The 24172-nt window shown below is 45.9% G+C and overlaps 1 protein-coding gene across 1 annotated transcript in view; it reads left to right on the top strand.

The window, feature by feature from the left end:
* The window catches only part of LOC111156246 (shisa family member 9), a 275581-nt gene extending 252442 nt beyond the window's left edge, over window positions 1-23139 (top strand). The window contains exons 4-5 of the mRNA XM_022517003.1: window positions 5305-5352; window positions 22760-23139. Coding sequence (XP_022372711.1) covers window positions 5305-5352; window positions 22760-23139 — 428 coding nt within the window. The remainder of the gene's footprint in view (window positions 1-5304; window positions 5353-22759) is intronic.
* Window positions 23140-24172: the final 1033 nt, after the last annotated feature.

Here is a 24172-nt window from a genome sequence, read left to right as displayed (position 1 = left end):
CCTTCCTGGGCTTTGCATTTAGGTGATAAATGACATCTGCTGGTCCTATTTGATTCTTCTTTTGGCATTAAAAAAAAAAAAATCAGCCCAGACATCTTTTTCCTTTTGAACTGGTGACATTACCCTAAACAGCTTAGGCCCAGTGTCTTGTCCCACATCAAAACTCAGTAGCTATTTGGGTAAATAATGGGTGGATGGTCCCATAATGCACCTTGATTTTTAGCAAGGGTTTTTACAGGGATCCTGTACCTTGCAAATCCTGTACTGAGAATTAAATTTACAGTGTGAAAATATATCTTACCCTCCTTAAGTAACCCTTTCTTCCCCCAAAGGGAGAACTTGTGAAATGTTTGCTGAATGAATGAATGAGCTTGTCTTCATAATGGATCAAATAAGAGCTTAGTTGTAAGGAACCCCTGATCTTCTAGAAAACTCTGAAGGATCTTATTTAGAAAACCCTCCTCGATCCTGGATATGGCTGACGTGCCTCTCCTCTTCTCTGTCCTTCTGTGACTGTCGCGGGTGTTCACGAACTTTATCTGAGTCACTGATGGTCTTGTGACTCCTAGTGAATGGAGGTCCAGTGGGACTGCCTGATCCAGTGGCCTACCCAGGTGTCCAGCATCTGCCTGCACAAATGAAATGCAAATCCCATAATAAATGTTCTTTGAAGCATTCTTTATTAAGGCATAATTCACACCATGATGTGTGTGTGGATGATGAAATGCATTTCATTAGTGAAATCATTACCACCAGGGAGAGTTGTTTAAAAAATTGTTTGCCGTTGAAAGCTCAGCAGCCTCTGATAACCAGACTCGTTTTCCAAAAATTTCCAGTAAATAGAGCCTTGGACAGCCTTTAGGGTTAGCTGCCAAGTTCAAAAATACCCCCGCAAAATAAATTTCTCTTGGCAGCTTTAATATCCAGAACATGGGATAGTTTGAGCCAGTCACTGAGACCCTCTGACCTCAACTTCTTCAAGTGAAAAATGAGGAATGAAAAATGAGGAAATTTGAAAATAGAAGATGAAACAATACCACTCATTCTAGTTATTAGAGTACCTGTGGGCCATTAGATATGTCCCGTCCATTCACTGCCAACCCAGAGAGAAAAGGATGGCGACTGTTGGTTTGGTTTGGTTTATTTTATTTTAGTTGCTTATTGAAATCACACTCATTCATATTTGAAGAAAGCTCCTTTCTCTCTACGATTCAGGGATACAGCATGTGACTGAAGAATGGTCTTTGTTCCCAGGGGGTTCACTGTCCAATTGTCAGTAACAGGTTAGCACACACTAGAGAACTGTCAGACGCTAAACTTCGTCAGACTCTGTACAAAGAGATGTGTTTCATTCATTCATTCATCCATTCATTCTTTAGACATTTAATCTGGTGTCCCTTGATTGTAGGTCCCATCGAGGCATGAACCACGTCTGTCCCATTCATTAGTGCATCCCCAGAACCCACTAACTTGTGTGGGGACTTAATGAGTGTTCCCAGAACATTATTTGTAAAATCAGGGAATAATAGTGTGTGATGGGTACCACAGCAAGTCAGGAGCCTGAGATGATCAGCAAGATGGTGGAATTGAGCACAGCCTCTGAGTTTAAGACCTCACTCAGACATTTGAATTTCATTCACCCAGACACTGAATTTCATTCAGTGCCCTTGGATTGAAATTCAACTTGGAGAAACTGATTTATAAACAAAATTCCAAGCATTCTGGGATTCTCAAATAACAAGCTTGATCCCTTTAGGGGAATTTCCCTCCTTTAGGAAAAGTGACTCCGTGGAGAAACTTGAATTCATTCATTCATTCAGCAGTACTTTTCAAACACAGAGTAATTTCAGAGATTACTTAATATCCTGAGGTCTTAGTTTCTCCCTCTGTAAAATGAAGAGAATAAAAGTAGACAGATAATGTTTTGTTGGGAATATTTAATGATACAATGCACAGAACATGCTTAGCCTGACACACAGTCAACCCTCAGTAAATGCGGCCACATAGGAAAGTCTTCAGACCGGAGTTGTTTGTTGGCCATATTTTTCCTTGAATCTCCAAGGTAGACCAGTACTTTGACTAACATGCAATTGCTCAGCCATCATTTTGGGGGAGGGACAGTTTATCCCAGTTTGATGGGAAAGACAGGCAAGGAAGCCAAGTCACACTGAGGATCTGATAAAACAAACAAGTGAGCGAGCAAGCAGCAAATGACTTTTCTGAGCTGTCCTGAGGACCTGCCATCAGCCAGACCTCTTCACGGCCCCATCGTTAGCCTGAACTGTGAAGAGCCATATGGCTTCTACAGTCTATCACAAAGAGCCTCAGTTTCATCCAACTGACTCTCCTTCCTAAGTCAGAAACGAGGCTTTAAACATTTTAGACATATCTTCCACTCAGATTGAAAATAAGAAGTGTGTCTTGTGAGAGATTGAGTCGAAATATAACCTGAAAATTCAATTAAGCCCGTGCCTTGCCTGGCTTGAGCCACCCGTGTGAGGGGTAGTTATGATGTGAGAACCCATTTTGTGGTTCCTCAAAAGTCAATGTTGACAAGACAGGGGGGGTTGGGAAAATGTCCTCCAGGCTTACCTGATGGCTCAGGGAGGGGTGGTTCCCGCCTCCAGAGCTGGAAAAAGCCCCTGCAAACCCAAGATCGCCCACATGTTGGCACTTACCTCCTCTTGGCCCCAAGTTCAGTTTTTTTTTTTCCCTCTAGGCATCTAAAAGTTAAACTCCTGACCACGCCCCGCTTAGATGCTTCAGTGAGCCCTAGCTACTCAAAGAGAGAAAGACACAGGGCATCCTTGCATTATCAATCAAATGCTATGGTGCCTTCATTTTTACATTAAAATTTTAAAAAGAAAATATTTTTTTGCTCATGCTATTTGACAGACAAAGGACGATTTTGCCAGAACCATGTTACAGTTTCCAATGGCCCTGTTTAGAACCACAGCATGGCACTCCAATATAGCAGGAGCTCCCTCTTCCATCTTGCCGTGGGAATCACTTGTGAAAACCCTGAGTGATGCATGAGGGCCTCCGTCATGGATTGACTTCTGCTAGTTTAATCTTTTTCCTTAAGTTGTGGCAGGAAGAGGGTTAACATTATTGAACTCTCAAAACACTCTACCTTTGAGGGAGGTCTTGGTCCCATTCTTGCAGATGGTGAAACTAAGGCTCAGCGGTTTTCCCAGGGTCACCCATCCAGCAAATGGAAGAGCCAAGAGTCACATTCAGGATTGCCTGGTTCAGAACCCTGTGTTCTTTCCGTGAAATGATTCTATCTTCCAGAGAACAATTTCTGACATCAGGTTATAACCAGGCAAAAAATTGGCAGTACCATTCCCCCGTTTCTTGGAGGGAAGGCTTACTAAAATACTGCTTTTCTTTGCTTGAAGTTGAAAGTTTTCCCATGTTGCCGAGTCTAGTCAGTTTACCATCGATAAGTTATAACTTACATGTGATGAAATAATGCAGATCATAATTTTACAAGAGTGTGATTGTTGAAATATACATGCCCTAGGATAACTGACATCCCAGTAAGGATAAGAAGTATTTCATCACCCAGAAAGTTCCCTCGTGTTCCTTTCCTCTCAGTGCCTTAGATCCATCCCCTTTTACTGTTTAATTGTTCACCCAGCAGATTTTTCTGTAATGTCCACTCGTGGCACCAGGCATAATGTGACGTTAAGTATATATTTGGAAGCTTGTGTGCCATCTGATTAGGTGTCCTTATTTTCAGCGGATTTATGAAGGAAAACGTGTTAGTGGCTTGCCACAGCTAAGCCCTGTCTTGGGTAGTGGGGGCAGGGTTGGCCGCGGCATGGGCATGGTTCCTGCCTTCAAGTGATGAACTTGACTTGGGAGTAAGATGGCCTCTTTGGCCTCAGTGAATCAGTGACTCCATCAGGCTTGTATCCATCCGCACAGGAAGATTTGGGGCCGCATCACTATTTCCAGATGTCCATGATCCTGGCTCAGAGGGAGAAGAAATATCCAGTCGTCCCGGGCGGGTCTCACTTAATTTTAACTTTGTCACTATCCTGTCCCGTCATTTCCCCTCTGTTGTGAGTGATGAGGGTGTTGAGTTCATATCCGCAGGGGGAATGTGGCAATTTGAGCTTCCTCTGGCATGCCTGGGAGGCCAACCGGAAATGTTTAAATGAGGCCGGATCTGTGCTCTGTAATCATTCAGATCACACAGAATGTTCCCTGTGACTCCTCTCAGCTGGCAGCCTGATCTCTGTGGAAATTGTGCAGAAATGCTGAGGACTTGGGCTTTCCAGGTAGATTCCCGAAAAAGGAAAGGGGAGCTAATGGCTCTCGCTGATTGGCTAGGCCTCCAGCCAATGGGCAGAGGCTGCTGCATGGACACCTGGGTGGGTTTGCCCCGCTTTGAGTAAAAGCCAGTCTTACGGAGAAGGCCTATCAAAGACAGGGGTAGGTAGGGTGCAGTCATCACCCTTCTTACCATCTTTGACTTTAGGAAAGGGACCACCAGGGGGGATCTGCTAATAATGTGTGATTCCCCAAGGGCTCATTTCAGTGCTCTTGAAATGAAATTCAAGAAGAATTTTGAATTTTGGAGAAACTGATTTATAAACAGAATTCCAAGCATTCTGGGATTCTCAAATAACAAGCTTGATCCCTTTAGCATTTAGGGGAATTTCCCTCCATTAGGAAAAGTGACTCCATGGAGAAACTTGAATTCATTCATTCATTCAACAGTACTTTTCAAACACAGAGTATATATGAGGACAGCCCCTACCCCTTGGGGACCTGCCACCCAGCATATAAAGTTGCAGTTCGCAGAGACTGCCCCAACCTTGGGTTTGAAGCTCATAATTCTCTCCCCACCCTCTCCCCACCTCCACCAACCCTTTTCAGGAAAGGGAGTGTGCCAAAAACAGGATCAAAATGTCTCTCTTGTCAGCGGAGTGTTGTCCTTGGCCAAAGTGAGGTCAGGCAACTCAAATTTTCCTTTCTTTCTTAGAGGGTTGAAATTCAGAGCCAGATCCATGCCTAAGAAATCTCTCCCTAACATAACTGAAAGCATCTAGGACTTTTTCAGGGGACTTCTTCTGACCCTCTGTTGGGCGTTATCCCGATACCGCTGCATGGCTTTGCAGGAGGAGCTGCGCGTGCGCAGATCCACATTTGCACATTTGGTCTCTCGCCAGTCCCCCGGGGCCCCGTGGAGGCTGCAGCTGGGGCTGCCAGCAGCGGCACCTGGGGGTGAGGGCGCAGCGGACATGGGAAGCCGGCCAGCAGATCAGCATCTCTCGATTGTTATTTTTTTAGGAAGTTCTGATGGTGACTGGGCAGTGGCGACACTTAAGTCACCAAAAGGTACTGTATAGCTTTTTCTAGCTCTTTCGTCCAGGTGTTGTCAGATTTGACACTGATCGGTGGAGGCACAAAGAGTCCTGGTGTTTGTGTGTGACTTGGTGCCACACAGGTGTCCCCGTTGGGTGACCCTGCAAGTCCGTCCAAGTTCCAGCATGTAGGTGTTTGTGTGTGTGTGTGTGTGTGTGTGTGTGTGTGTGTGGCGTATCTGTGCTCGGGGCTGTTGTTGAAGAATATGCTACCCCCTCACTTCTCAGTATTCACTGCCTGAAGGAAAATGTCACTATCAGACACCATCCCAGGTAAGACATCCAGGAAATGGTTTTTCTCAGAAAGCAGCACAAACAGAACAGTAAAACTCAAGGTAAATGAATGCAGGGGAGAAAACCACAACTTCTGAGGGAGAGAGAAACCCGAGTTGGTTTATTGGCTCAGGGTCTCATGAACCATTAGCCTTGTCACTGTTTTCGACTTTCCCCAGGAGGTACAGTGAGCATTGGATGCTAAGAAGTCTGGTCAGGTTGTCTGTGAATTAACCAGCCGGGTCCTGGACCAGAAGGTAGCTAGAATCTCTGTACGCCCTACCGTGTGCCAGAGTGCTGGACCTTTATATCATGTTGTCACTAAATTCTCTGATGACCCAGCTGGGCAGGCCGTGACCTTGAACTTGGGAAATTAGAAGGTCTCACAGGGCTCTAGGCAGGACTATTTCTACATTCTCCAAAGTTGGAGGTGGGTGGGTGGCCTCGAGGTGGGGCCACCCACTGGGAGGCTCCTGCGGTCACCCAGGTGGGCAGTGACCTGAGCTGTGGTGGGTGGAAGATGGAGAGAAGGAAATGGAGCGGAAGGACAAGTAAGAAAGAGACTGTAGAAGGTCGTGAGTGAGTGCCTGTGAGCGGGGCGGAGGGAACAGTGCGCCCTCAGTGGTTCTCACATCTTGGCTGCTTAGTACCATCAGCCTCCCCTGGAGGGTTGTTAAAACCCAGATTCCTGGGTCTCGTCCCAGAGCTTCTGATTCCCGGGACCTTGGGTGGGGACCTGAGGGGTTGTGTTGCTAACAGTTTCCATGGCGATGCTGCTGGTCTGGGGACCACACTCTGAAGACCACTGCCCTAGAGAAATCTTGCTGGGAAGCTGACACCCTCTGATTAGGTCTCCAGGGCTCTTTCTGGGGGCTGAGGTTTCTGAAGAGGGGAGTCTGACCAGGTCCCAGACCCTCAGAAGCAACCTGAGCTCTGAGGGGAGCATGGGAAGGAAGGGGACTCATTGTACTCCCGCACCCAGAGAGAGAGAGCTGTAGACCCACGTGTCTGTAGAGGATCCCTTGACTACCCTGTTGTTGCCTTGAGAGAGGGAGATTTTTGGGTCTTGCATTAGATAATAACTGTTCACGTGTCAACATCCATTTTTAGAAATGCAAACAATTTGGAACATGACAGACCTACTAATTTGAGGCATAAACTTTTTTTACTCTCCCCTGTGAAAAACAAAGCCATTATGATTCCCGTGACAACATTTGGAGGCAGTCAGCACCCCTGTCCTTATATCAGCTTATTGTTGTCTGATGCATTTAGAAAATATTTTGGGACAGGGCAAAGGCAAGGGCTTGGAAGCGGTTTTTCACCTGTCCTGTTAAAAGTGTCTGTATTTATCAGGCCTTGTCTGGGGAGGAGGGGGTCCTAAGGATGGCCAGGCCCAGGCTCCTCTGGAGTCACTGATCTTTCTCTAGTGTTCCCCACCCAGCCTCCAGAGCTGGAGACTCCATGAGGCATGATAACAAGGTTGGGGCTTTCGGACCGCCCCTGCCTCCCACACCCTGCCACCTTCTCGAAAGGGAGACACATGCGGGCTGTGACAGGCTTAGCCTCAGACACACCTAGGTTGCAATCACAGTCTCCTTGTTGGGTCTTCTCGAGACCCTCAGAAAGTCAGCCAACCCCTCTGAGCCCCTGTTTTCTGATCTACAAAATGGGGACAAAGGTATCATCTACCGCCTAGGTTGTTGTGAAGATGAGGTAATGTGTACAAGACATGTCACACTGCCTAGGGTTCGGGAAGTGATAACCACATGAAACCCATTACTGGTATCATTAGGACTATTACCAGGTGAGCGAATGAAAGGCTCTGGAAAATCTCGTGCTAACAAAAAGCGTCAGACCCTAACATCATTTCCCACACACTTTGGATGTCTGATCTCTTTTCTCTTCAGGAAAACCAGTTAACAGCTTAACATCCAGGGGCACGAAGGTTGCTAGGAACCCGCTCTGGAAACATAGGGCAGGAGCGGAGGAGTAGGCGGAGGGATGGGTGCCACCTGGGCAGGTTGGTGAAGGAAGGGGTAGCTGCCAAGGAGAAATGGCAAGGTCTCTGAAGATGAGGGTTTCCTGTTTCCACCTGCATTGCGTCTGACTCCCTTGGTTGGTGAAACGAGTCTACCAGGGTGGGAAATGGCAAACATCACACCCCCGTTGGCACTGTTCATTTTTCTCTACCTGAGGTTTCCCCATGCACGCCGCCCCCTAGTGGCCCCTCCTGCTGCTCTGCCCATACCCAGCCTTGGGAGCAATAATCTTGGAGTTATCCCCAATAACTCTTGGAAACCCCTCCCAGGAAAGCACCACTATCTCGAGCCCAGTGGACTCTCCTAAGAGGTGCGAAGCCATCCATGTCTTTTGAAACCTGGTCATTTTGCAAAATGAATCTTTGAACCTGACCTGTCGCTTCATCCAGTGCTATGCTGGAGCAGTGAACTTGGGGGAAACTGTCAGTACAGGACTGATATGATCACGATGGCTTGGATCAGAAGCAGACCATGTGCTCTTGTACGAGCCGCTCACATGCCCTGAACTCCCATTTCTACCATTTCCAAAACAACAGCCGTGAAAATCCATGCTCCATGGTGTTTGGGGGAGTAACATTAGGAGAATATAAGTAATATACCTTAATGACAGTGAGGAAAATACCCTTTATCCAACACTTCTGCTCTTCTGGATGAGGGAACCTAGTTCCCTGAGATAAATGAGATTGCCCAAAGTCTTACAGGACAATTACCTCAGACCTGGAACCAGGACCCAATCTCCAAAGAATGGCTTACAGACTGCGCTCAGAGTCACTGGCCATGCTCGATACTAATGAAAATCCTGGGCCTGCGTACTGCAGACAAACTGGGACCACTGGACGTGGGGTCTCAACATTTTCTAGTTTTTCATTTTTTTAACTGAAACTTCCGGATAATTCTCTATATACTAATGTTTGGACCTACCTTTTCCAAGACCCAATCCCTAGACATGATTTGCCCTAGAACACCAATTTCACATGCCAGCATTCTTCCAAACATGAGTATTTTTGCTGTTTGCTGAAATAAAACTGTTTTCCTAGTCAAGGGTTTGAGCTGGAGCCACAGCTGGAAAGTAGGAACATTGAAGGTGACAGTCTTGGATTTGGTGTCCCTCCCTGACACTTAAAGCTGTGGCAGAGAAATGTGGCAGCCAAATTACTCAGTATCTCTGGGCCTTAATTCCTCTTGTCACACAGAGGAGATGGTTTTGCCTTGTCACCTATGTTTAAGACAGTTTGCATGAGACAACGTCAATGAAATGGGTAAGAACATCTCGTACATAGTAGGTACTTAGTAAATTCTAGTTCTTTCTTTTGTCTAAGATCATTGATGTAACTCAGTAATAAATGTTCATCCAAGAGATGCTACAGAAGGCAAAAGGCAGGAGACAGTGTATAATTTGGGTGGCCATTCTGTCGGAGTGCACACATTTTGGATAAGAACCTACCTAAAGGCAACCTTAAAACATTACTTCATGAAATTCAGCCTTTTCCAATGTTCTGATTTGGGTTATTGGTTTGCTGGTGAGCAGGAGAGTGCAGAGCAGGTGGAGGATATGGAGGGGATTTTTTTTTTTTTAATAAAAATCAAATCCCGCCAGCTCCTGAGGTTGGCCTCTTTTAAAAAACACACAGTGAGCACTGGAGTTGATGAGCTTCTTTGGGAACCCATAGGGCATGGAGGAGAGTCTCTGCTTGCAGGAAAATGCCATTGTGTAAGATTCAATAAACATTTTTCTGCTTTGAAAATATGCCCCTCTGATGCTAAGCCACCTAGATCTTTTTTTTTTTTTTTTTTAAGATCTTCATTTCAAACTTCCCTACCACCTTGCATGGTGCCCTCAGCACATAGTAGACACTCAATATGGATTTTATTAATAAGTTGTTGAGTGAAGTTGGGCATAACATTTGAAGGGAATCCTGTGGTCTTGTCTGAAGAGGCACTGGGAAATAGAAAAATTAACCAGATGAAAGTCAAGAGATCTGTGTCCTAGATCCAGTGCTGCTTCTACCCAGCTGGCGGTCCTTGAGCCCATGCCTTTAGTTGTCTCTCTTGTAGAATGGGAGGTTGGGGATCATTGATCTCTTTGGCGCTTCCATCTCTATAACTGAAGATCCCAGGCTTTGTTCTGATTGGCTTGCCTTGTCATGTGCCCACCTCTGAACAAATTGTTACAGTGAGGGCAATGGAATGAGTTGGTTGTAGTCCGTGGGGAATGGCTGAGGGTGGGAGAGTGGAGGCGTGTGTCATCCAAACCACCTGGATTAAGAGTAGGAGACAGGTGGATTCCCCAGTCGAAAATGGGGGCTCTTCCTGGAAGTAGGGTGAGTCAGTGATGGGTGTTTGTATCAGTAGTCTTTCCACAAAAATGCTGTGTAACAAGTGGCCCCAAATCTTGTGGTTTAACATTCACTTGGCAGCATTTACTGAGACCAGGGTCTGTGCTGATGCTGGAGATTCTTCTAGTCTCAGCTGAGTTGACTCATGTATCTGAGAGTTGGCTGAAGGTTGGCTGATCGGGGCTGGTTTTAGCTGGAATGACTTGGGTGACTTGGCTCTGCTCCAGGTGTCTTTCATCCTCAGAGAGGGCAGCCCATCTCGTGATAATGACACTGGTGCAAAAGAAGGACCCCAAACCAGCAAGCACTTCTTCAAACTTCCGTTATGTCATGTTGGCTAACATTCATTAGTCACAAGGATGAACTCAGAATCCCGTGGAGGGGGGGAAAAGATTTTCCTCTGTTGGGGTGAGTTTCAAAGTCGCATTCGAAGAACGTGGATACAGGGAAAGGTGAAGAATTGAGGTCATTCATGCATGATTCTAATTTAGGATCCCAAATGTCACAATTATCTGCTTCGAGATGATCCTTTGCTATAGCAAATTGGAAGGAAGTACATAGGATCAAGGATAATTAACCTTTATTTGCTTCATTAAAAAACAAACAAACAAAAAACAGGTCTATAGAATTTAATCAGAGGGGAGGTCGATCTGAAGGCAGATCACACAAGGATCCTTTGAAAAGAATGATCACCATCTGTGGAGCAGCAATGCAGGATGCATGGAAGGGTGGTGAATATATGCATGGTTTCCATCCAGAACCCTTCTGTGTGAGGGGCTCTGCAGTCAGCCGTGGCTGGGGCACGAGTCTGTCCATCTTTGTTCAGCAGCCTCTCCGAAAGAGGTGACTGCATAGCAGGGCTGCCTAAGGGAAGAGACAAAGGACCTGCAGGATTAGAGCCCTCTCAGCAACAAGACAATCACAGAGGGTTCCCGGAGTCACAGCCAAGGGGCTCGTGGCACAGCCTGGAGAGCTTTGGTGCAAAAACCAAGCCAGGCACTGTTTCAGAATCCTCTCCAGCAAAGACAGTGGGAGCCCTCAGGGTTAAGACAAGAAAGATCCAGGCTTCTGGACTCCCCTTGACAATTTTCTTTCTTAGAGAGATAGGACTTCAAAGAAGTCATGAAGCTCAACAGGGAGAGCCTGGAGCCCCGAGCTTCATTCATTAGGACCTGGTTCAAATGTGACTCCCCCTGCTTGTGTCTCTTCAGCAAGGCCCAGAACCTGCCAGAACAGGGCTAATTCATCATAAAGACAAATCTTCCCATCTCCTTCCCTGGCTCTCTCCTGTCAGAGAAACTACGCTTTTTTCCCGCCTTTCTTGTTTCTGCCTGCTGAGACCGTTTCAGGAACCTGCACCAGCTTTAGAGAATGTATTTTAAAAGAAGAAATACCTGGGTTTTTTTTTTTTTTTTAACACGAACTGTCCCCCCATTTACTTTTAATTCAGCTTGTGAAGGAGGCAAAAAAAAAAAAAAAAAAAAAAAGTGGAGACCTAGAAAATATTCCTGTATAGGCAAAAAGCAAATACTGTCCTACTGAACCAAAGTCCCCATAAATACAGTGGGTTGAGAGAAAGAAGTATATCTCTCTGTTACAGTCCCCAGAGGAAGTGGTAGAGGTTGGTGGGGCAACTCTACTCCATACTGTCACTCGGGGGCCCAGGCTCCTTGAACACTGTTTCTCTACCACCCTCTACAGGACTGTCCTCATTTGCATTGTTACGGTTAGCTGCTGTCATAGCCAACGGGAAGGGGGAAAAGAGGACATGCAGGGCAAGCGAGTTTCTTTTAAGCAAGTCAGGTGAAGTGAAAATTGGATGCATCATTTTTGCTAACGTACCACTGGCAAGACATGAGCCACATGGCCAAATTTAGCTCGCAAGAAGGCTGGGGAAATCTAGTTTGGAGCTGGATGGCCATGTGCCCGAGAGAAGAAGGTAGAAAGAGATTTGGGAGGCAAGTGGCCATGTGCTATGTCTTCCCAGGTGGGAGTGTGCATTTAGGGAGCCCTGCCATGCTCCATGCGTGTAATGGTTTGTGCTTTTACCTGCCATATCTCCTTGACTTCTGCATTGCATCTCTCAAAGTCGATCTTATTATCCTCATGTGATTTTCTTCTCCTTTCTAACAATGGCAGCAATAACAGCTACCATCCGTTGAATACCAACTGTGCGGCAGGGACGTTGGTGCTGGACATGATTCTCTTCGGTACCCTCAACCCCTTGCCACCCAACCATTGTTGTTTGATTCTGAATTTTATTGGTAAAAGTTAGAGAGTTCCAGTAACTTGCTCAAGGTCTCCAGCTTGTAAGCAGAAGAGCTGGGATCTGAACTCACATCCATCTTCACCTAGAAATTAGGGTCTTTGCACCATATCATAAAGAACTTACAGTCAACACAAATCAGGTGAGCGTTCTTGCAGACATCCTTATGTACTGCATGAACCTGATGCACAGCAGCCTTCAAGCTCTGACCTCATTAATCCTTCTTTCCTTCTCTCATTAATCCTTCTAATTCCTGGAACTAACTGCTGAAGCCTTGTCTTTTGTGACTCGGGGCTCTGCTATGGCTGTTGAGAGCCAAGTGTAGGATTCAAAACCAACACTTTGGCTCTTTGTCATCGCTGAAAGTGATTGCTGCCCTCTGGGTGGTCGGGAATGGGATCATAGAAGCACAGGGAAAAGAAATATTAGTTAATATCTCAAACGATCCCACTACATTGTCATGGAGCGAATCAGTGTGATGAGCTCAAGCAACATCTGCCTCGTGGGCTTGGGTGGAGTGGGGGGCCAGCTGCATGAGACAGTATGTGTCAAGCACTTGGTGGCGTCTTCTCTCAGTTCTGTGAGAAGTGGATGGCTCTTTGTCCAACGCAACTCTGGGACAGGTTGGTGCCTGGCCAGCACTCCAGCCAAAGTCAGTGCCCCTTAGAGATGCCAAGACCCATGCATCTGGTAATGCAGCAGCCAACCTGAATGCTGGAAGAGCCACAGCCTGGCAGAGTGTGTCGCATGTCACCCCCAGCTCCCTCCTCACTAAAGAAGAAAAAGGGTTTGCCTTAGGAGAGAATCTGGGGCTCTGTTAAAACTTCTGGTTGTGATATTCGGACATTTCCTCTTGAGAATCTGATCCTTACATGTGCACCCCAGTCCCTGACGTTTTGAGAGGAGGAATCAGGAAAAGTGGTTTCTCTGCATAATTCTCACTCTGCCCTCCATCTGCCTTAGTTTTGGGGGGATATTTTCCTGAAGATAAAATCTTGTTAAGGAAACAAGACTATTCTTCTATGAGGCAGGCTCGTGGTTAGCAAAACGGTGAGTGTCGTAGCCATAAATTCACAGATGCCAGGATACCCAGAACTGGGCCTGGTATTCTGGGCTCAGATCCCAGTGCCATCGCTTGGACAAGTTGCCAAAGCTCTGTAGACTCAGTTTCCCCATTTATAAAATGAGATCCAAGAGTGGCACCTATCTCAGTAGGATATTGAGAACATTAGAGGGGTGAACAGGGGGCCTGGGTGGAGCAGTCCACTAGTGTTGACTCTTTGTTGCAGCTCAGGTCATGATCTCAGGGACCTGGAATTGAGCGCTGTGTTGGGTTATGTGTTCAGTAGGGAGTCTGCTTGGGATTCTCTCTCTCCCTCTCCCTCTGCCCCTCCCTACTTCTCTCTCTCTCGGTAAAATAAACAAATAAAAAAAATTTTTTTTTTAAAAAGGGATAATAAATTCCCTAGCCAAGTATCTAGAACAGCATGCACTTAATAAAGATGAGCTCTTACTCAGTTTACCACTGGGGGACACGGGAGGGAGACCAGACTTGTCCTATATTCACCCAGTCTCTAACCAGTCCCTGCCTTCTTCACTCAGCTGCCTCCTGCCTCCCTGAATTCACTGCTACAGAATGGTCATGCATCTGCAAGGCTATGGCCAGGAATATGGAGCTGGGCAGCACGCAGGTTCTCCTGCCCCAGAAATAAGGGAAACTTAACCCCTGCTTTAGTCCTGCGATTCCTATAAAGCACAGGGCACAAGTCATTCAGACTTCTGTGATATGGACCATGTATTTGCATTCTCCAGAGAAACTGAACTGTGTACACACACACACACACACACACACGTGTGTGTGTGCATGCACGCACACGTGCATCCCATTATTTATATATATTCATATGTATCACATACAAATAATAGGATATATATACCATTGGTTTGGTCGAAGCAATTCCCCATAATAAATCTTTCAGATATGTGTATATGAATGTGGTGAAAAGTCATATGTATGAATAATAAGATATCTATATATGTGTGAAAGGAGATTTATTATGGGGAATTGGTTCGTGTGATTATGAAGGCTGAGAAGTCCCATGATCTATTGCCTGCAAGCTAGAAATTCAGGAGAGCCAGTGCTGTGATTCCAGTCCAAGTCTGAAAACTTGAGAACCAGCAGAGCCAATGGGGTAAATCCCAGTTGAGGAGCAGAAGACCAGTGTCCCACCCAGGGGATGGGACAGCAGGCAGGAAGGAAGGGCATGGACCCCTCCTTCCTCTGATTTTTGTGGCATTTGGTCCTTCATCAAATTAGATAATTCCCACCTACATGGGGGAGGGCAACCTACGGAGTATACCAGTTCAAATGCAAACCTTCACAGACACATCCAGAAATAATATTTAATGCAGACAGCTGGTGGACCCATTCTGGTTGACACATAAAATTCACCATCACAGACCAGATGACCAGAACATGAAACATTCTGCCCGTTGCTAATATTTTAGAGACTGTTGTTGGAATCTGAAATATTTCCAGTGCTTTCCTGCCTTCATCAAATGTGTTATTGTACCCCTACTGTGTGCCAGGCACTGGGTGAAGTGTTGGAGATACACTAGTGAGCAGAGCTGATATGGCTGCTACCCTAGTCGGAGCTTATATTCTAGCCAAAGGAGGCAGACAATACCAAAGTAACTAAAAAAGATAATTTCATGAAATGATACAGGCCAAGAATATAGTAAAATGGGGAGAAGTGATGAGAACAGTTGGGGGGTGGGCAGGGCTCTCTTTTGACTGACTCATCAAGAGGGGTTTTCTGAGGAAGTGACCTTTGCTTAGAGAACCAAATGACAAGAAGGATCTTGACATGCTGAAAAGCATTGTGTATTCAGAAACAGAAAGGAATCCTGTGTGTACTGAGTTACAGAGTATCCCTCCAGGGGCGCCTGGGTGGCTCAGTTGGCTAAGCCACTGCCTTCGGCTCAGGTCGTGATCCTGGAGTCCAGGGATCAAGTCCCACATCGGGCTCCCAGCTCCACAGGGAGTCTGCTTCTCCCTCTGACCTTCTCCCCTCTCGTGCTCTCTCTCACTCTCTCTCTCAAATAAATAAATAAATCTTTTTTTTTTTTTAAGAGTATCCCTCCAAGTCCCTATCTACTCAGAACCTCAGAATGTGACCCCACTGGGAAATAAGGTCTTTGCAGATGTCGTGAGTGAAGATAAGGTCATAATGGATTAAGGTGGGTCCCAATGCAATGACTGGGATCCTTATAAGAAGAGGGAAATTCAGACACATAGACCCACATAAAGAGGGTGGCCCAGTGGAGTCAGGGCTGATATTGGAATGAGGCAAAAGGCAAGGAGCGCAAAGGATTGCATTAACTACCAGAAGCTAGAAGAGGCAAGGAAGAATTTTCCCCTAGAGACCACAGAGGGAGCATGGCCCTGCTGACACTTTGATTTCAGACTTCTGGAATCTGTGAAAGAAAACACTTCTGTTGCTTCAAGCCACCCAGGTTGTGGTAATTTCTTATGGCAGCCCTGGGAAACTAATACACTCTGGGATGGGTTCATAACAAGCGGAAGAGATGAGGGTAGACAAACCATTGGGTCATGCAGACCTTGGGGCCGCTGCAGATAATTTGGATTTTATTCTTAAGCATAATGGAAAGATTTATCACTTGATTTCAACATACTCTTAGACCAAAAACAGGGACAAATGAGGAATGGTGAAAGTTTGAGTCGATCGGGGTATTGCTTACTGGGTTAGATTCATCACCTAAGACCCAAGAATATCACCGAGTGAGAACGAGCTGTAGGAACCCCTCCTTGAGATATCTTTGGCCCAGGGAAAGAAGGTAGGTGGGAGGCCACCTGCTGAGACCCTCAGATGTGCAGCTTGTTTCGAAAATTTGTTATTACCTTGACTCTCTCCCTTTCTATGGAAGTAAGGCTCCATCCCACCCTGCACCTGGACAAGTGTCTGCTGCTAATTAGGGGAGAGACAGATGGAACAAGGTACAGTTTAATTTTACAGGCTTGGTTCCTTCAAGGCAATTAGGCTTATTGGAAGGAAAGCACCTTTTTCATTCTTTCTTCCTCTTTTCAAATGAAGAAAAATCAAACTGGAGAGGCCCAATGTTGTTGAAAGGCTCACACATCTGTTTCCTGGTCGGCTTGTCAGCCATCTGCCCACGAGGTATTGGGGCTGATTAGGTTAATGCATTTATTAATGGACCTTACAAGGCTGTTCAATGAATCTGTTATTTCTTTCACATGTTTTAATATACTGACAGGGACCACACTGCACAAAGCCAGGGGAGGCTGGGTGGGGATTTCTTCCTCCTCTTCTAGAGACAGAGGACACCAAAAACACTGGAAAGAGAGTATCATGAACATTGCATTTCCTTGGTTATGGGATCGGTACATCCACCACCATCCACATTCATGTTATTGAAACCATCTCGAAAATCACTCTTTGAGGAACAATTTCGTGCCCCAGGCAACAAATCTTCGCCTGCTCTGTGCTTCTCTAAAACACCTCGGAGTCTAGTGGAGGGAAGATGGTCAGACAATAAAATAGCTATGAATGATAGAATCTTGCCTACTCAGCTTCAGATGGTCTACTGACCCCTTGCTTCTTCACTCTACTACACGAATGTCCTTTCTGTTTCTCGAAGCTGCCACACTCCTTCCTGCCTCCAGGCTTTTGCAAATGCTGTTCTGTGTTAGTTATATACTGCTGCATAACAAAATCCCCTGAAGTTCAGCAGGTTAATAGAGCCACCATTTGTTGGACTCGTGAATGCGGATCAGCTGGCAGTTCTGGGTTGGGCCAGATTAGGTGTTCCCAGCCTACTCGGTTTCTAGAGTCAGCTGGCAGGTCAGTTGATGGCTGTATGGTCTAGGATGGCCTCACCCAGTATCTGGCAAATAGCAGCCTGTTGGTTGTGGTGAACATGGGCAACTGGTCTGAAGATTTCTCATCCTCCAAGAGGCTAACCTGAGCCTCCTTCCTCACATGGAGTCAGGGATCCAAGAGCCTGATAGCAGAAGCTGTAGAACTTATAAAAGCCCAGGTTCAGAATACACATACATCACTTCTGCTACAATCTGCTGGTCAAAGCCAGTCACAAGTTCCGATTATATTTGAAGGGTAAGAAAAGACATTCTACCTCTTGATGGAAGGAAATGCAAAGTACTGTGGCCATTTTTTGCTATATGCCACCTGTTCCGTCACCTGGAATCCTACTTCTATTACTCTTACCTTCAGATGGCAGCTAAAGGCACATCCCCTCATCATCCCAAAAACATCAAGTCCCTTTCTTAGGCTACTTCATAGGGCAAATGAGGCCAGCACACATGGTAGATACAGGGAAGGGAAAGGGGAAGGAAGAAAGGAGAGAAGGATTGTTGGCTTGGATGAATGCCTCCTTTGTGCTTCGCAAGTTGCCTGGCACAGAGCGGGTGCTCAATAAATGTCATTGGATTCAATCCAATTCTTTCATAAGCCAGGAGACAGACAAAATATGTATTGAATAGTTAGTGCATTCCAGAATTGTGCTTTGTAGCTTATATATCTCGTACAATTTATTCCTCACAACAAATCTGAAGTAGCTTGTGTTATCCCCATTTCACATCAAAGGAAATAAAGCTGTAAGAGGTTAAGTGATATTTCTGAGATCTCAGAAGCTCAAGTCTGGCTGATTCCAGGACCCCCAGAGTTTTCTGTTCACCCTACTCTTGCCCCAAGTACCAAACACTTTGTATGATCAGGGTGTCCCCAATGCCAAGCTCACTAAGAGACCAAGTTAGGGCGGTTCTTAGAAGGTTGTAGATTCGCTGTTTGGGCCTTCATGACTCCTCTTCGTGAAGGTTTCTCCTTCTCCCTGCACTGATTTAGCAAGAGTTGAATGCCTCTGTGACTTCTTTTCTTTAGAACTTTTTGAGAAAATGCCACCTATCCCCGCTGTTGGAACATCTACTTCGTCATCAATGTTCTCAGTCTGTCAGACAGAGGAAATCTGGAGTACATCCTTTTCGCTGACCAGACCTTAGGCTAGTCCATTGTCTGGAAAGTGGAACATGAGAATGAATGATTCTAGATCATGACTGGGGCCGTAATAAGGATGAGTGAGACTTTTATAACAGACTCATGGGAAAAACAGGGGAAGGGAGCTTCCACTCTTATGATTGCTCTGATAGTCTATGTGTATTCACGATATTTTGCTCTTACATCCACTCACTGAATATTTATTATCTAATATCTGCCAGGAAGTATGCTGGACATTGTGTATGTGGTGATGGGCAGGAATCTGACCTGGCCTTGCCCTGTTGGGACAGCAGTGAGAGAGATAGAGAGTAATGAATGAATGAATGCATTACCAAGTATAAAATGGCATCGACAATGGATGCCATGGAGAAAAGTCTATCTGGTGGGATGTGACCTTGTTTGAGGTCCTCAAAGGTGGCATGAGGTGGCAGGAGAGAATAGGACTGAGATCGGAGGTCACTTACCTTTAGTTCTCTTGGAAGAGCTATGTGCTGGCATTGTGCTACCTGCCAGGGCTGTGCCTGTGGTCTCCGCTCTGGCTGCACATTAGAATCCCTTGGGTGGAGGAGTGCTTTAAAAAAAAAAAAAAAAAAAAAAAAAAAGAATCTATGTTTGGGCCAGAGCTGCAGAGATTCTAATTGAATTGTTTGGGGGAGGAATCTAGGAATCTGAATGCTTTCAAAACTCCACCATGTGATTCCCAAGTCCTGCCAGGATTGAGAGCCCTACAGATGGAAAGATAAGGTTCATGCCTTCAAGGCTTCCAACATCTGGTTCTCAGACCATCTCAGAGATCCTAATATAAATATTCACAAGACTGGATAGTTCTTTATAGCACTTACCGTAGTTATACTGTTAGGTAATCCGTGGGCTTATTTGGTCCCTACCTGTCCCCGCCTAATAGATGTCCACCCCATGAGGGCAAGGGCCATGTCTGTTTCTGATTCTTCCTTATATTTCCACTGCCTGACCCATGGCCCGTGCCTCTGTGATGAATGACCGAATGAGCAAATTGCTTGAGGAGATTTTGGTAGATGAGGGACATGGTCAGTTTTGCATTTTAGAAATATGCCTTTGGCTGCAGTGTGGAGAATGGAGTGGGTGGAGGAGTGAGACTCAAGGCAGGGAGGCCTGTTTGGAGGCTGAAGTGGACCAATGTTCAAAATTGGGGGTGACGTGGAATAGGCTAAAGAAGCCTTTGTAAGCATAGCTGGAAGGACTGGGCGATTTAGCACTTGTGCTGGAGGGGAGAAGAGAGAGATGAGTCAGTGGATGCCACCATATTTCTGGCTTCAGTAACTAGAAAGTTGGTGTTTACATTTGAGGGATAAGGAAGGACCTGAAGAACAGATCTTTGTAATGATGATGATGGGTTCAGTCTTGGCCACCTGGGAAATGCCAGTGAATCTGTCCTGGAGGTAACTGGATTCGTGTCCCCCCCCCCGCCCCGAGTCCAAGGGGGAATATCAGGGTATGCTTCTGTTGAAACTTCATGGCATTAGAAACCTAGAACTTTCTTCTGGAGTGCAAGAGGATGGGCATCTAACATTGACTTGAATTTAACTCATGCCACTTTAAGCAATCACAGTATTATTGGGAACGTGTGCTCTTCATATCTTTAGTAGCGGATTCCTTTTGACACTCTGTATTTTCAGACAGCTTTAGAATTTAGGGAGAAGGGGACTTTCTCTTTAAAGATCACATGAACCAGGGCTATTTACATTAATACGGGCAGAAACCCAACTTAACCAGTATTAAGCCTGGAAGGTTAATGTGTGGCTTCCTGGGGTGTTATGTTGAGGAGTCTGAGCCTAGGCCACACCTGCCAAGACAGAACGCTGTGACCAATGAGTAATGTCTGCCACGGACACAGAGGGGGCAAGTGCCCTTGGTCCCGAAACTGAAGCTTTTCCTCTATGGCCTTTGAAAAGCATCACATAATGTCTATTGGACTTAGGTCCACCCTGACTCAGTCACTAGCTGTGGGTAACTTTTGTTAATCATTTCATATGCCTGAGCTTGACAATTTCCTAATCTATCAAGCCGGGGTTAAGATCCCCATCCTTCCTCCTTCCTGTGGTTGTTGAAAGAATCAAATGGGAAAAGAAACATGGCACTTCTGTGAATGCACATACAGAGAAATTCACATGTGTAACAATGTGGGAAGTTGGAAGCATGGATGAAAAAGCAGCAAATAATTCTCCTCTCCAAACGGATGTAAGTTCAAAGGTTACTGCCAGGAAAGTAATTTTATTTTACCTATCTTACTTATTCTAAGTAATCTCTACATCCAATGTGGAACTCAAACTCAGGACCCCGAGATCAAGAGTCGCATGCTGTACCAACTGAGCCAGCCAGTCATCCCACTAAGAAATAAATTTTTAAAAGTGTAGAGGAGGGGCACCTGGGTGGTTCAGTGGGTTAAGCCTCTGCGCCTTCAGTTCAGGTCATGATCTCAGGGTCCTGGGATTGAGCCCCGCATCGGGCTCTCTGCTCAGCAGGGAGCCTGCTTCCCCCTCTCTCTCTGCCTGCCTCTCTGCCTACTTGTGATCTCTCTGTCAAATAAATAAATAAAGTCTTTAAAAAAATAAAAGTGTAGAGGGGCTTATGATAAAAAGAATTTTAAGAAAACAAAATTTAAAAATCTCCTAAAATTATCAAATAAATGTATGAGGAAAGAAAGACAAAGGAAGGAGGGAAGGAAAGGGGAGGGAGGGATAAAGAAGGAAGGAAGGAGGAAGAGAATGAGGGGGCCAAGATTAGAAAGAAAAAAAGAGAGGAGAAAGGGAGGGAGGTAGGAAGGGGGGAAGGAAGGAAGAAAGGAAGGAATCGTAGTGCTGGAGACGATGTGGTGAAACGGTGCAGAGATCTGTGTGACTCTTTTCTGGTGGAGTTGGCAGTATGTATCAAAAACCTTGATAAGGTTTACACCCTTTGACCCAGTAATTCCACTTTAGGTCATTCATTTCCAGGCTGGCTAGTAAAGAGTTCAGGCTTTGTGGGCTGCTTGGTCTCTGGCATGTGTACCCAGGTCCACCACCGCAGAGCAGAAGCAGCCAGAGGCGGTAGGTGGGCGAGCAGGTAGGGCTGTGTTCTAGCAAATCTTTATTTACAGAAATAGGCAGCATCCGGATTTGGTCCAAGGGCTATAGTTCGTCATCACTGGATGTAGATGAAGAAAAATACTCTTGCGATTACTCTAAATTCAAAATTCTAAACAAGAAAAGAGCTCTAGTCTTGAAGGTTCTCATTTCCCCTTTATTTATGCCAACAGCATATTGGCAAACTTGCCTGTTGGTCGATTGGAGGAGTGATTAATTTTAATGGTTTTACCCAATGACATATTATGTAGGCATTAAAATGTTTTCTGTTAGTGATTTATAACAACATGGAGAAATGCTTGATAGGATGTTATATGGAAATTAAACAGTGATTTATAATGATAATGACATTGATAGGGGCTAATACCTAAGTACTTTACACGCATCATATCGTTTAACCCTTCGAATAACCCTCTGGGAAAATACCTCTCTCTATATTTTTTATTATGACTACTCTCCTTATGCAGAAACCAATGGTAATAAAAACTGAAAAGTTTCTTAACTTTTATTAAGTAGCTAAAGTCACGCTTCTGGGAGGTGGCAGGTTTGGGATTTGAACACAGGTCTGCTTAACTGCTAAAAGCAACCACACACATTAATAGAAATCCCATATTGAACTCCAGTAACTGAGAAAACCAAAAGTGGATACAGCCAAGTATTGGTATCGGCATTCTTGAATGGTGGGTGACAGACACGAATATTTCTCAAGATGTTCAGTACTTCCCCCTAACAAGAACAAACGCATGGTTTTATTTTTTTTAAAGATTTTATTTATTTATTTGACAGAGATCATAAGTAGGCAGAGAGGCAGGCAGAGAGAGGGAGGGAAGAAGACTCCCTGCTGAGCAGAAAGCCCAATGCGGGGCTCCATCCCAGGACCCTGGGATCATGACCCGAGCCAAAGGCAGAGGCTTTAACCCGCTGAGCTACTCAGGCGCCCCCGAGCGCATGATTTTAATAATTAAGACTCTACAGCAGGGGTTTGTAAGAAAGCCAAGCCAGGGATGTACAATGCTAGGTGCCTTATGGTGGAGAAGTGTTTATTTGGGGGAGGGGGGGATCTAGAGTTTCCGCTGGGGATGCCCTTTCCTCCCCGGTCCTGATCTTGCTTGTGAAAAGAACTTGACCCTCTTTCCTTCTGTCTTCCTTCCTTCTGTCCCAGATGGAGTTTCTAGTGTGTGTCTCGTTTGGACTGTTGGCTCACTTGGATGCTGTGCCGAGGTTGACTTGCCAATCCCTAACTGTCTCTCTCTCTCCTCTCTCTCTCTCCCTCTCTCTGCTCTCTCCTCCCCTTCTCCGTCCACCTTGGACAGCCGACAAGGTCAATGATGACTTCTCCTCCAAGCGACGGCACCTGGCCGAGCTGGCCGCCAAGGGGAACCTCCCTCTGCACCCTGTAAGAGTAGACGATGAGCCACGGGCCTTCAGCCCTGAGCACGGCCCTGCCAAGCAGAATGGACAGAAGTCCCGCACCAACAAGATGCCCCCACATCCCCTGGCCTACAACTCCACCACCAACTTCAAGGGCTGGGACCCCAACGAGCATTCCCTCCGGAGGCAGGCTTACGGTAACAAGGGCAAGCTTGGCGCCGCCGATTCGGGCTCCAGCGACCCCTTGGGGACTCGCACCCAGCACTACCCACCCCCACAGCCATACTTCATCACCAACAGCAAAACAGAAGTGACTGTCTGAGCTTTCACTACAGGGAGCATCCTGGAGACCATACTCAACTGAGAGAGGCAAAAAATACCCCCGGCCTACACCCTCCCTGTCCCCCCCGACCCGCTCCCCCACACCCTGACTCCCCACACCAACCAACGACAAACCTGCTGGTGACGTGAAATCACGCTTTTCTTGGGTCATGCCTAACACGTGTCAGCGTGCAGCTGAGCAAGATGGAAGCAGGGGTGTTCAGCAAAGGGGAAACTGAGGCATGGCTCTTTCGACTTCAGGCCCGAGGTGGCCAACTCACATGCGCACGTTGTGGGGCTAATTTTTTTTCTTTTCCTCCTGACTTAAAACTGAAATCCATGACAAAAAAAATTGAAAGTAGCACAACTTAGAGAAATTGCCCATTTGAGCACATCCACCATTTACCATGTGCTGTCTGTTCCGGGATGAAAGAGCTAGGTTGGGGCAGGGGGAGCCCGAGAGTGGACATGAGAGGAGAGTGTGTTTAAGAGGAGGACTCACTGGGGAGGAAGCCGTGTGCATCATAAATGTTTTCTAATCCCAAGAAGTAGTGACATGGACACACAGTTTTGACAAGCGTGAGACAGTAACTGGACCCCAACCGTTCTATTTATAGTACTTTTCATATCGTCCATGTTGGAAGCAAAAAACACACACACATACACACACAGACACACACACACTCAAACTCACAAAAAATAAATAGAACCCACCGACAGTGATGCGAAAGAAAGAGCATTTTAGAGAAGTCCCGTAAAGACCATGACCACGGACATGGGAAGGATAGTAAGCTTTTCCGGGCGGGGAGAGAGGGTCCAGAGAGTGTGAAATAACTTCTTTTTTTCCTTTAAAAAAAAAAAAAAAGATAAATGATCACAAGCCCACTACAAAACAGACAAAAACAGCAAATCAGTTTTTGTCTAGAATCCTCGAGACTTAGGAAATGAACAGTGACATCAGAACAACAACAGCAAATTCACGGTTGGAAAGTCAACAAGAGGTGAGAAGGGGACCCCGCATTTCCCACCTCGCC

Source organism: Enhydra lutris, unplaced genomic scaffold, assembly GCF_002288905.1.
Source record: "Enhydra lutris kenyoni isolate GAN:26980312 unplaced genomic scaffold, ASM228890v2 scaffoldscaffold45, whole genome shotgun sequence".
NCBI lineage: Eukaryota > Metazoa > Chordata > Mammalia > Carnivora > Mustelidae > Enhydra > Enhydra lutris.
This window is presented reverse-complemented; position numbering and strand designations above follow the sequence as displayed.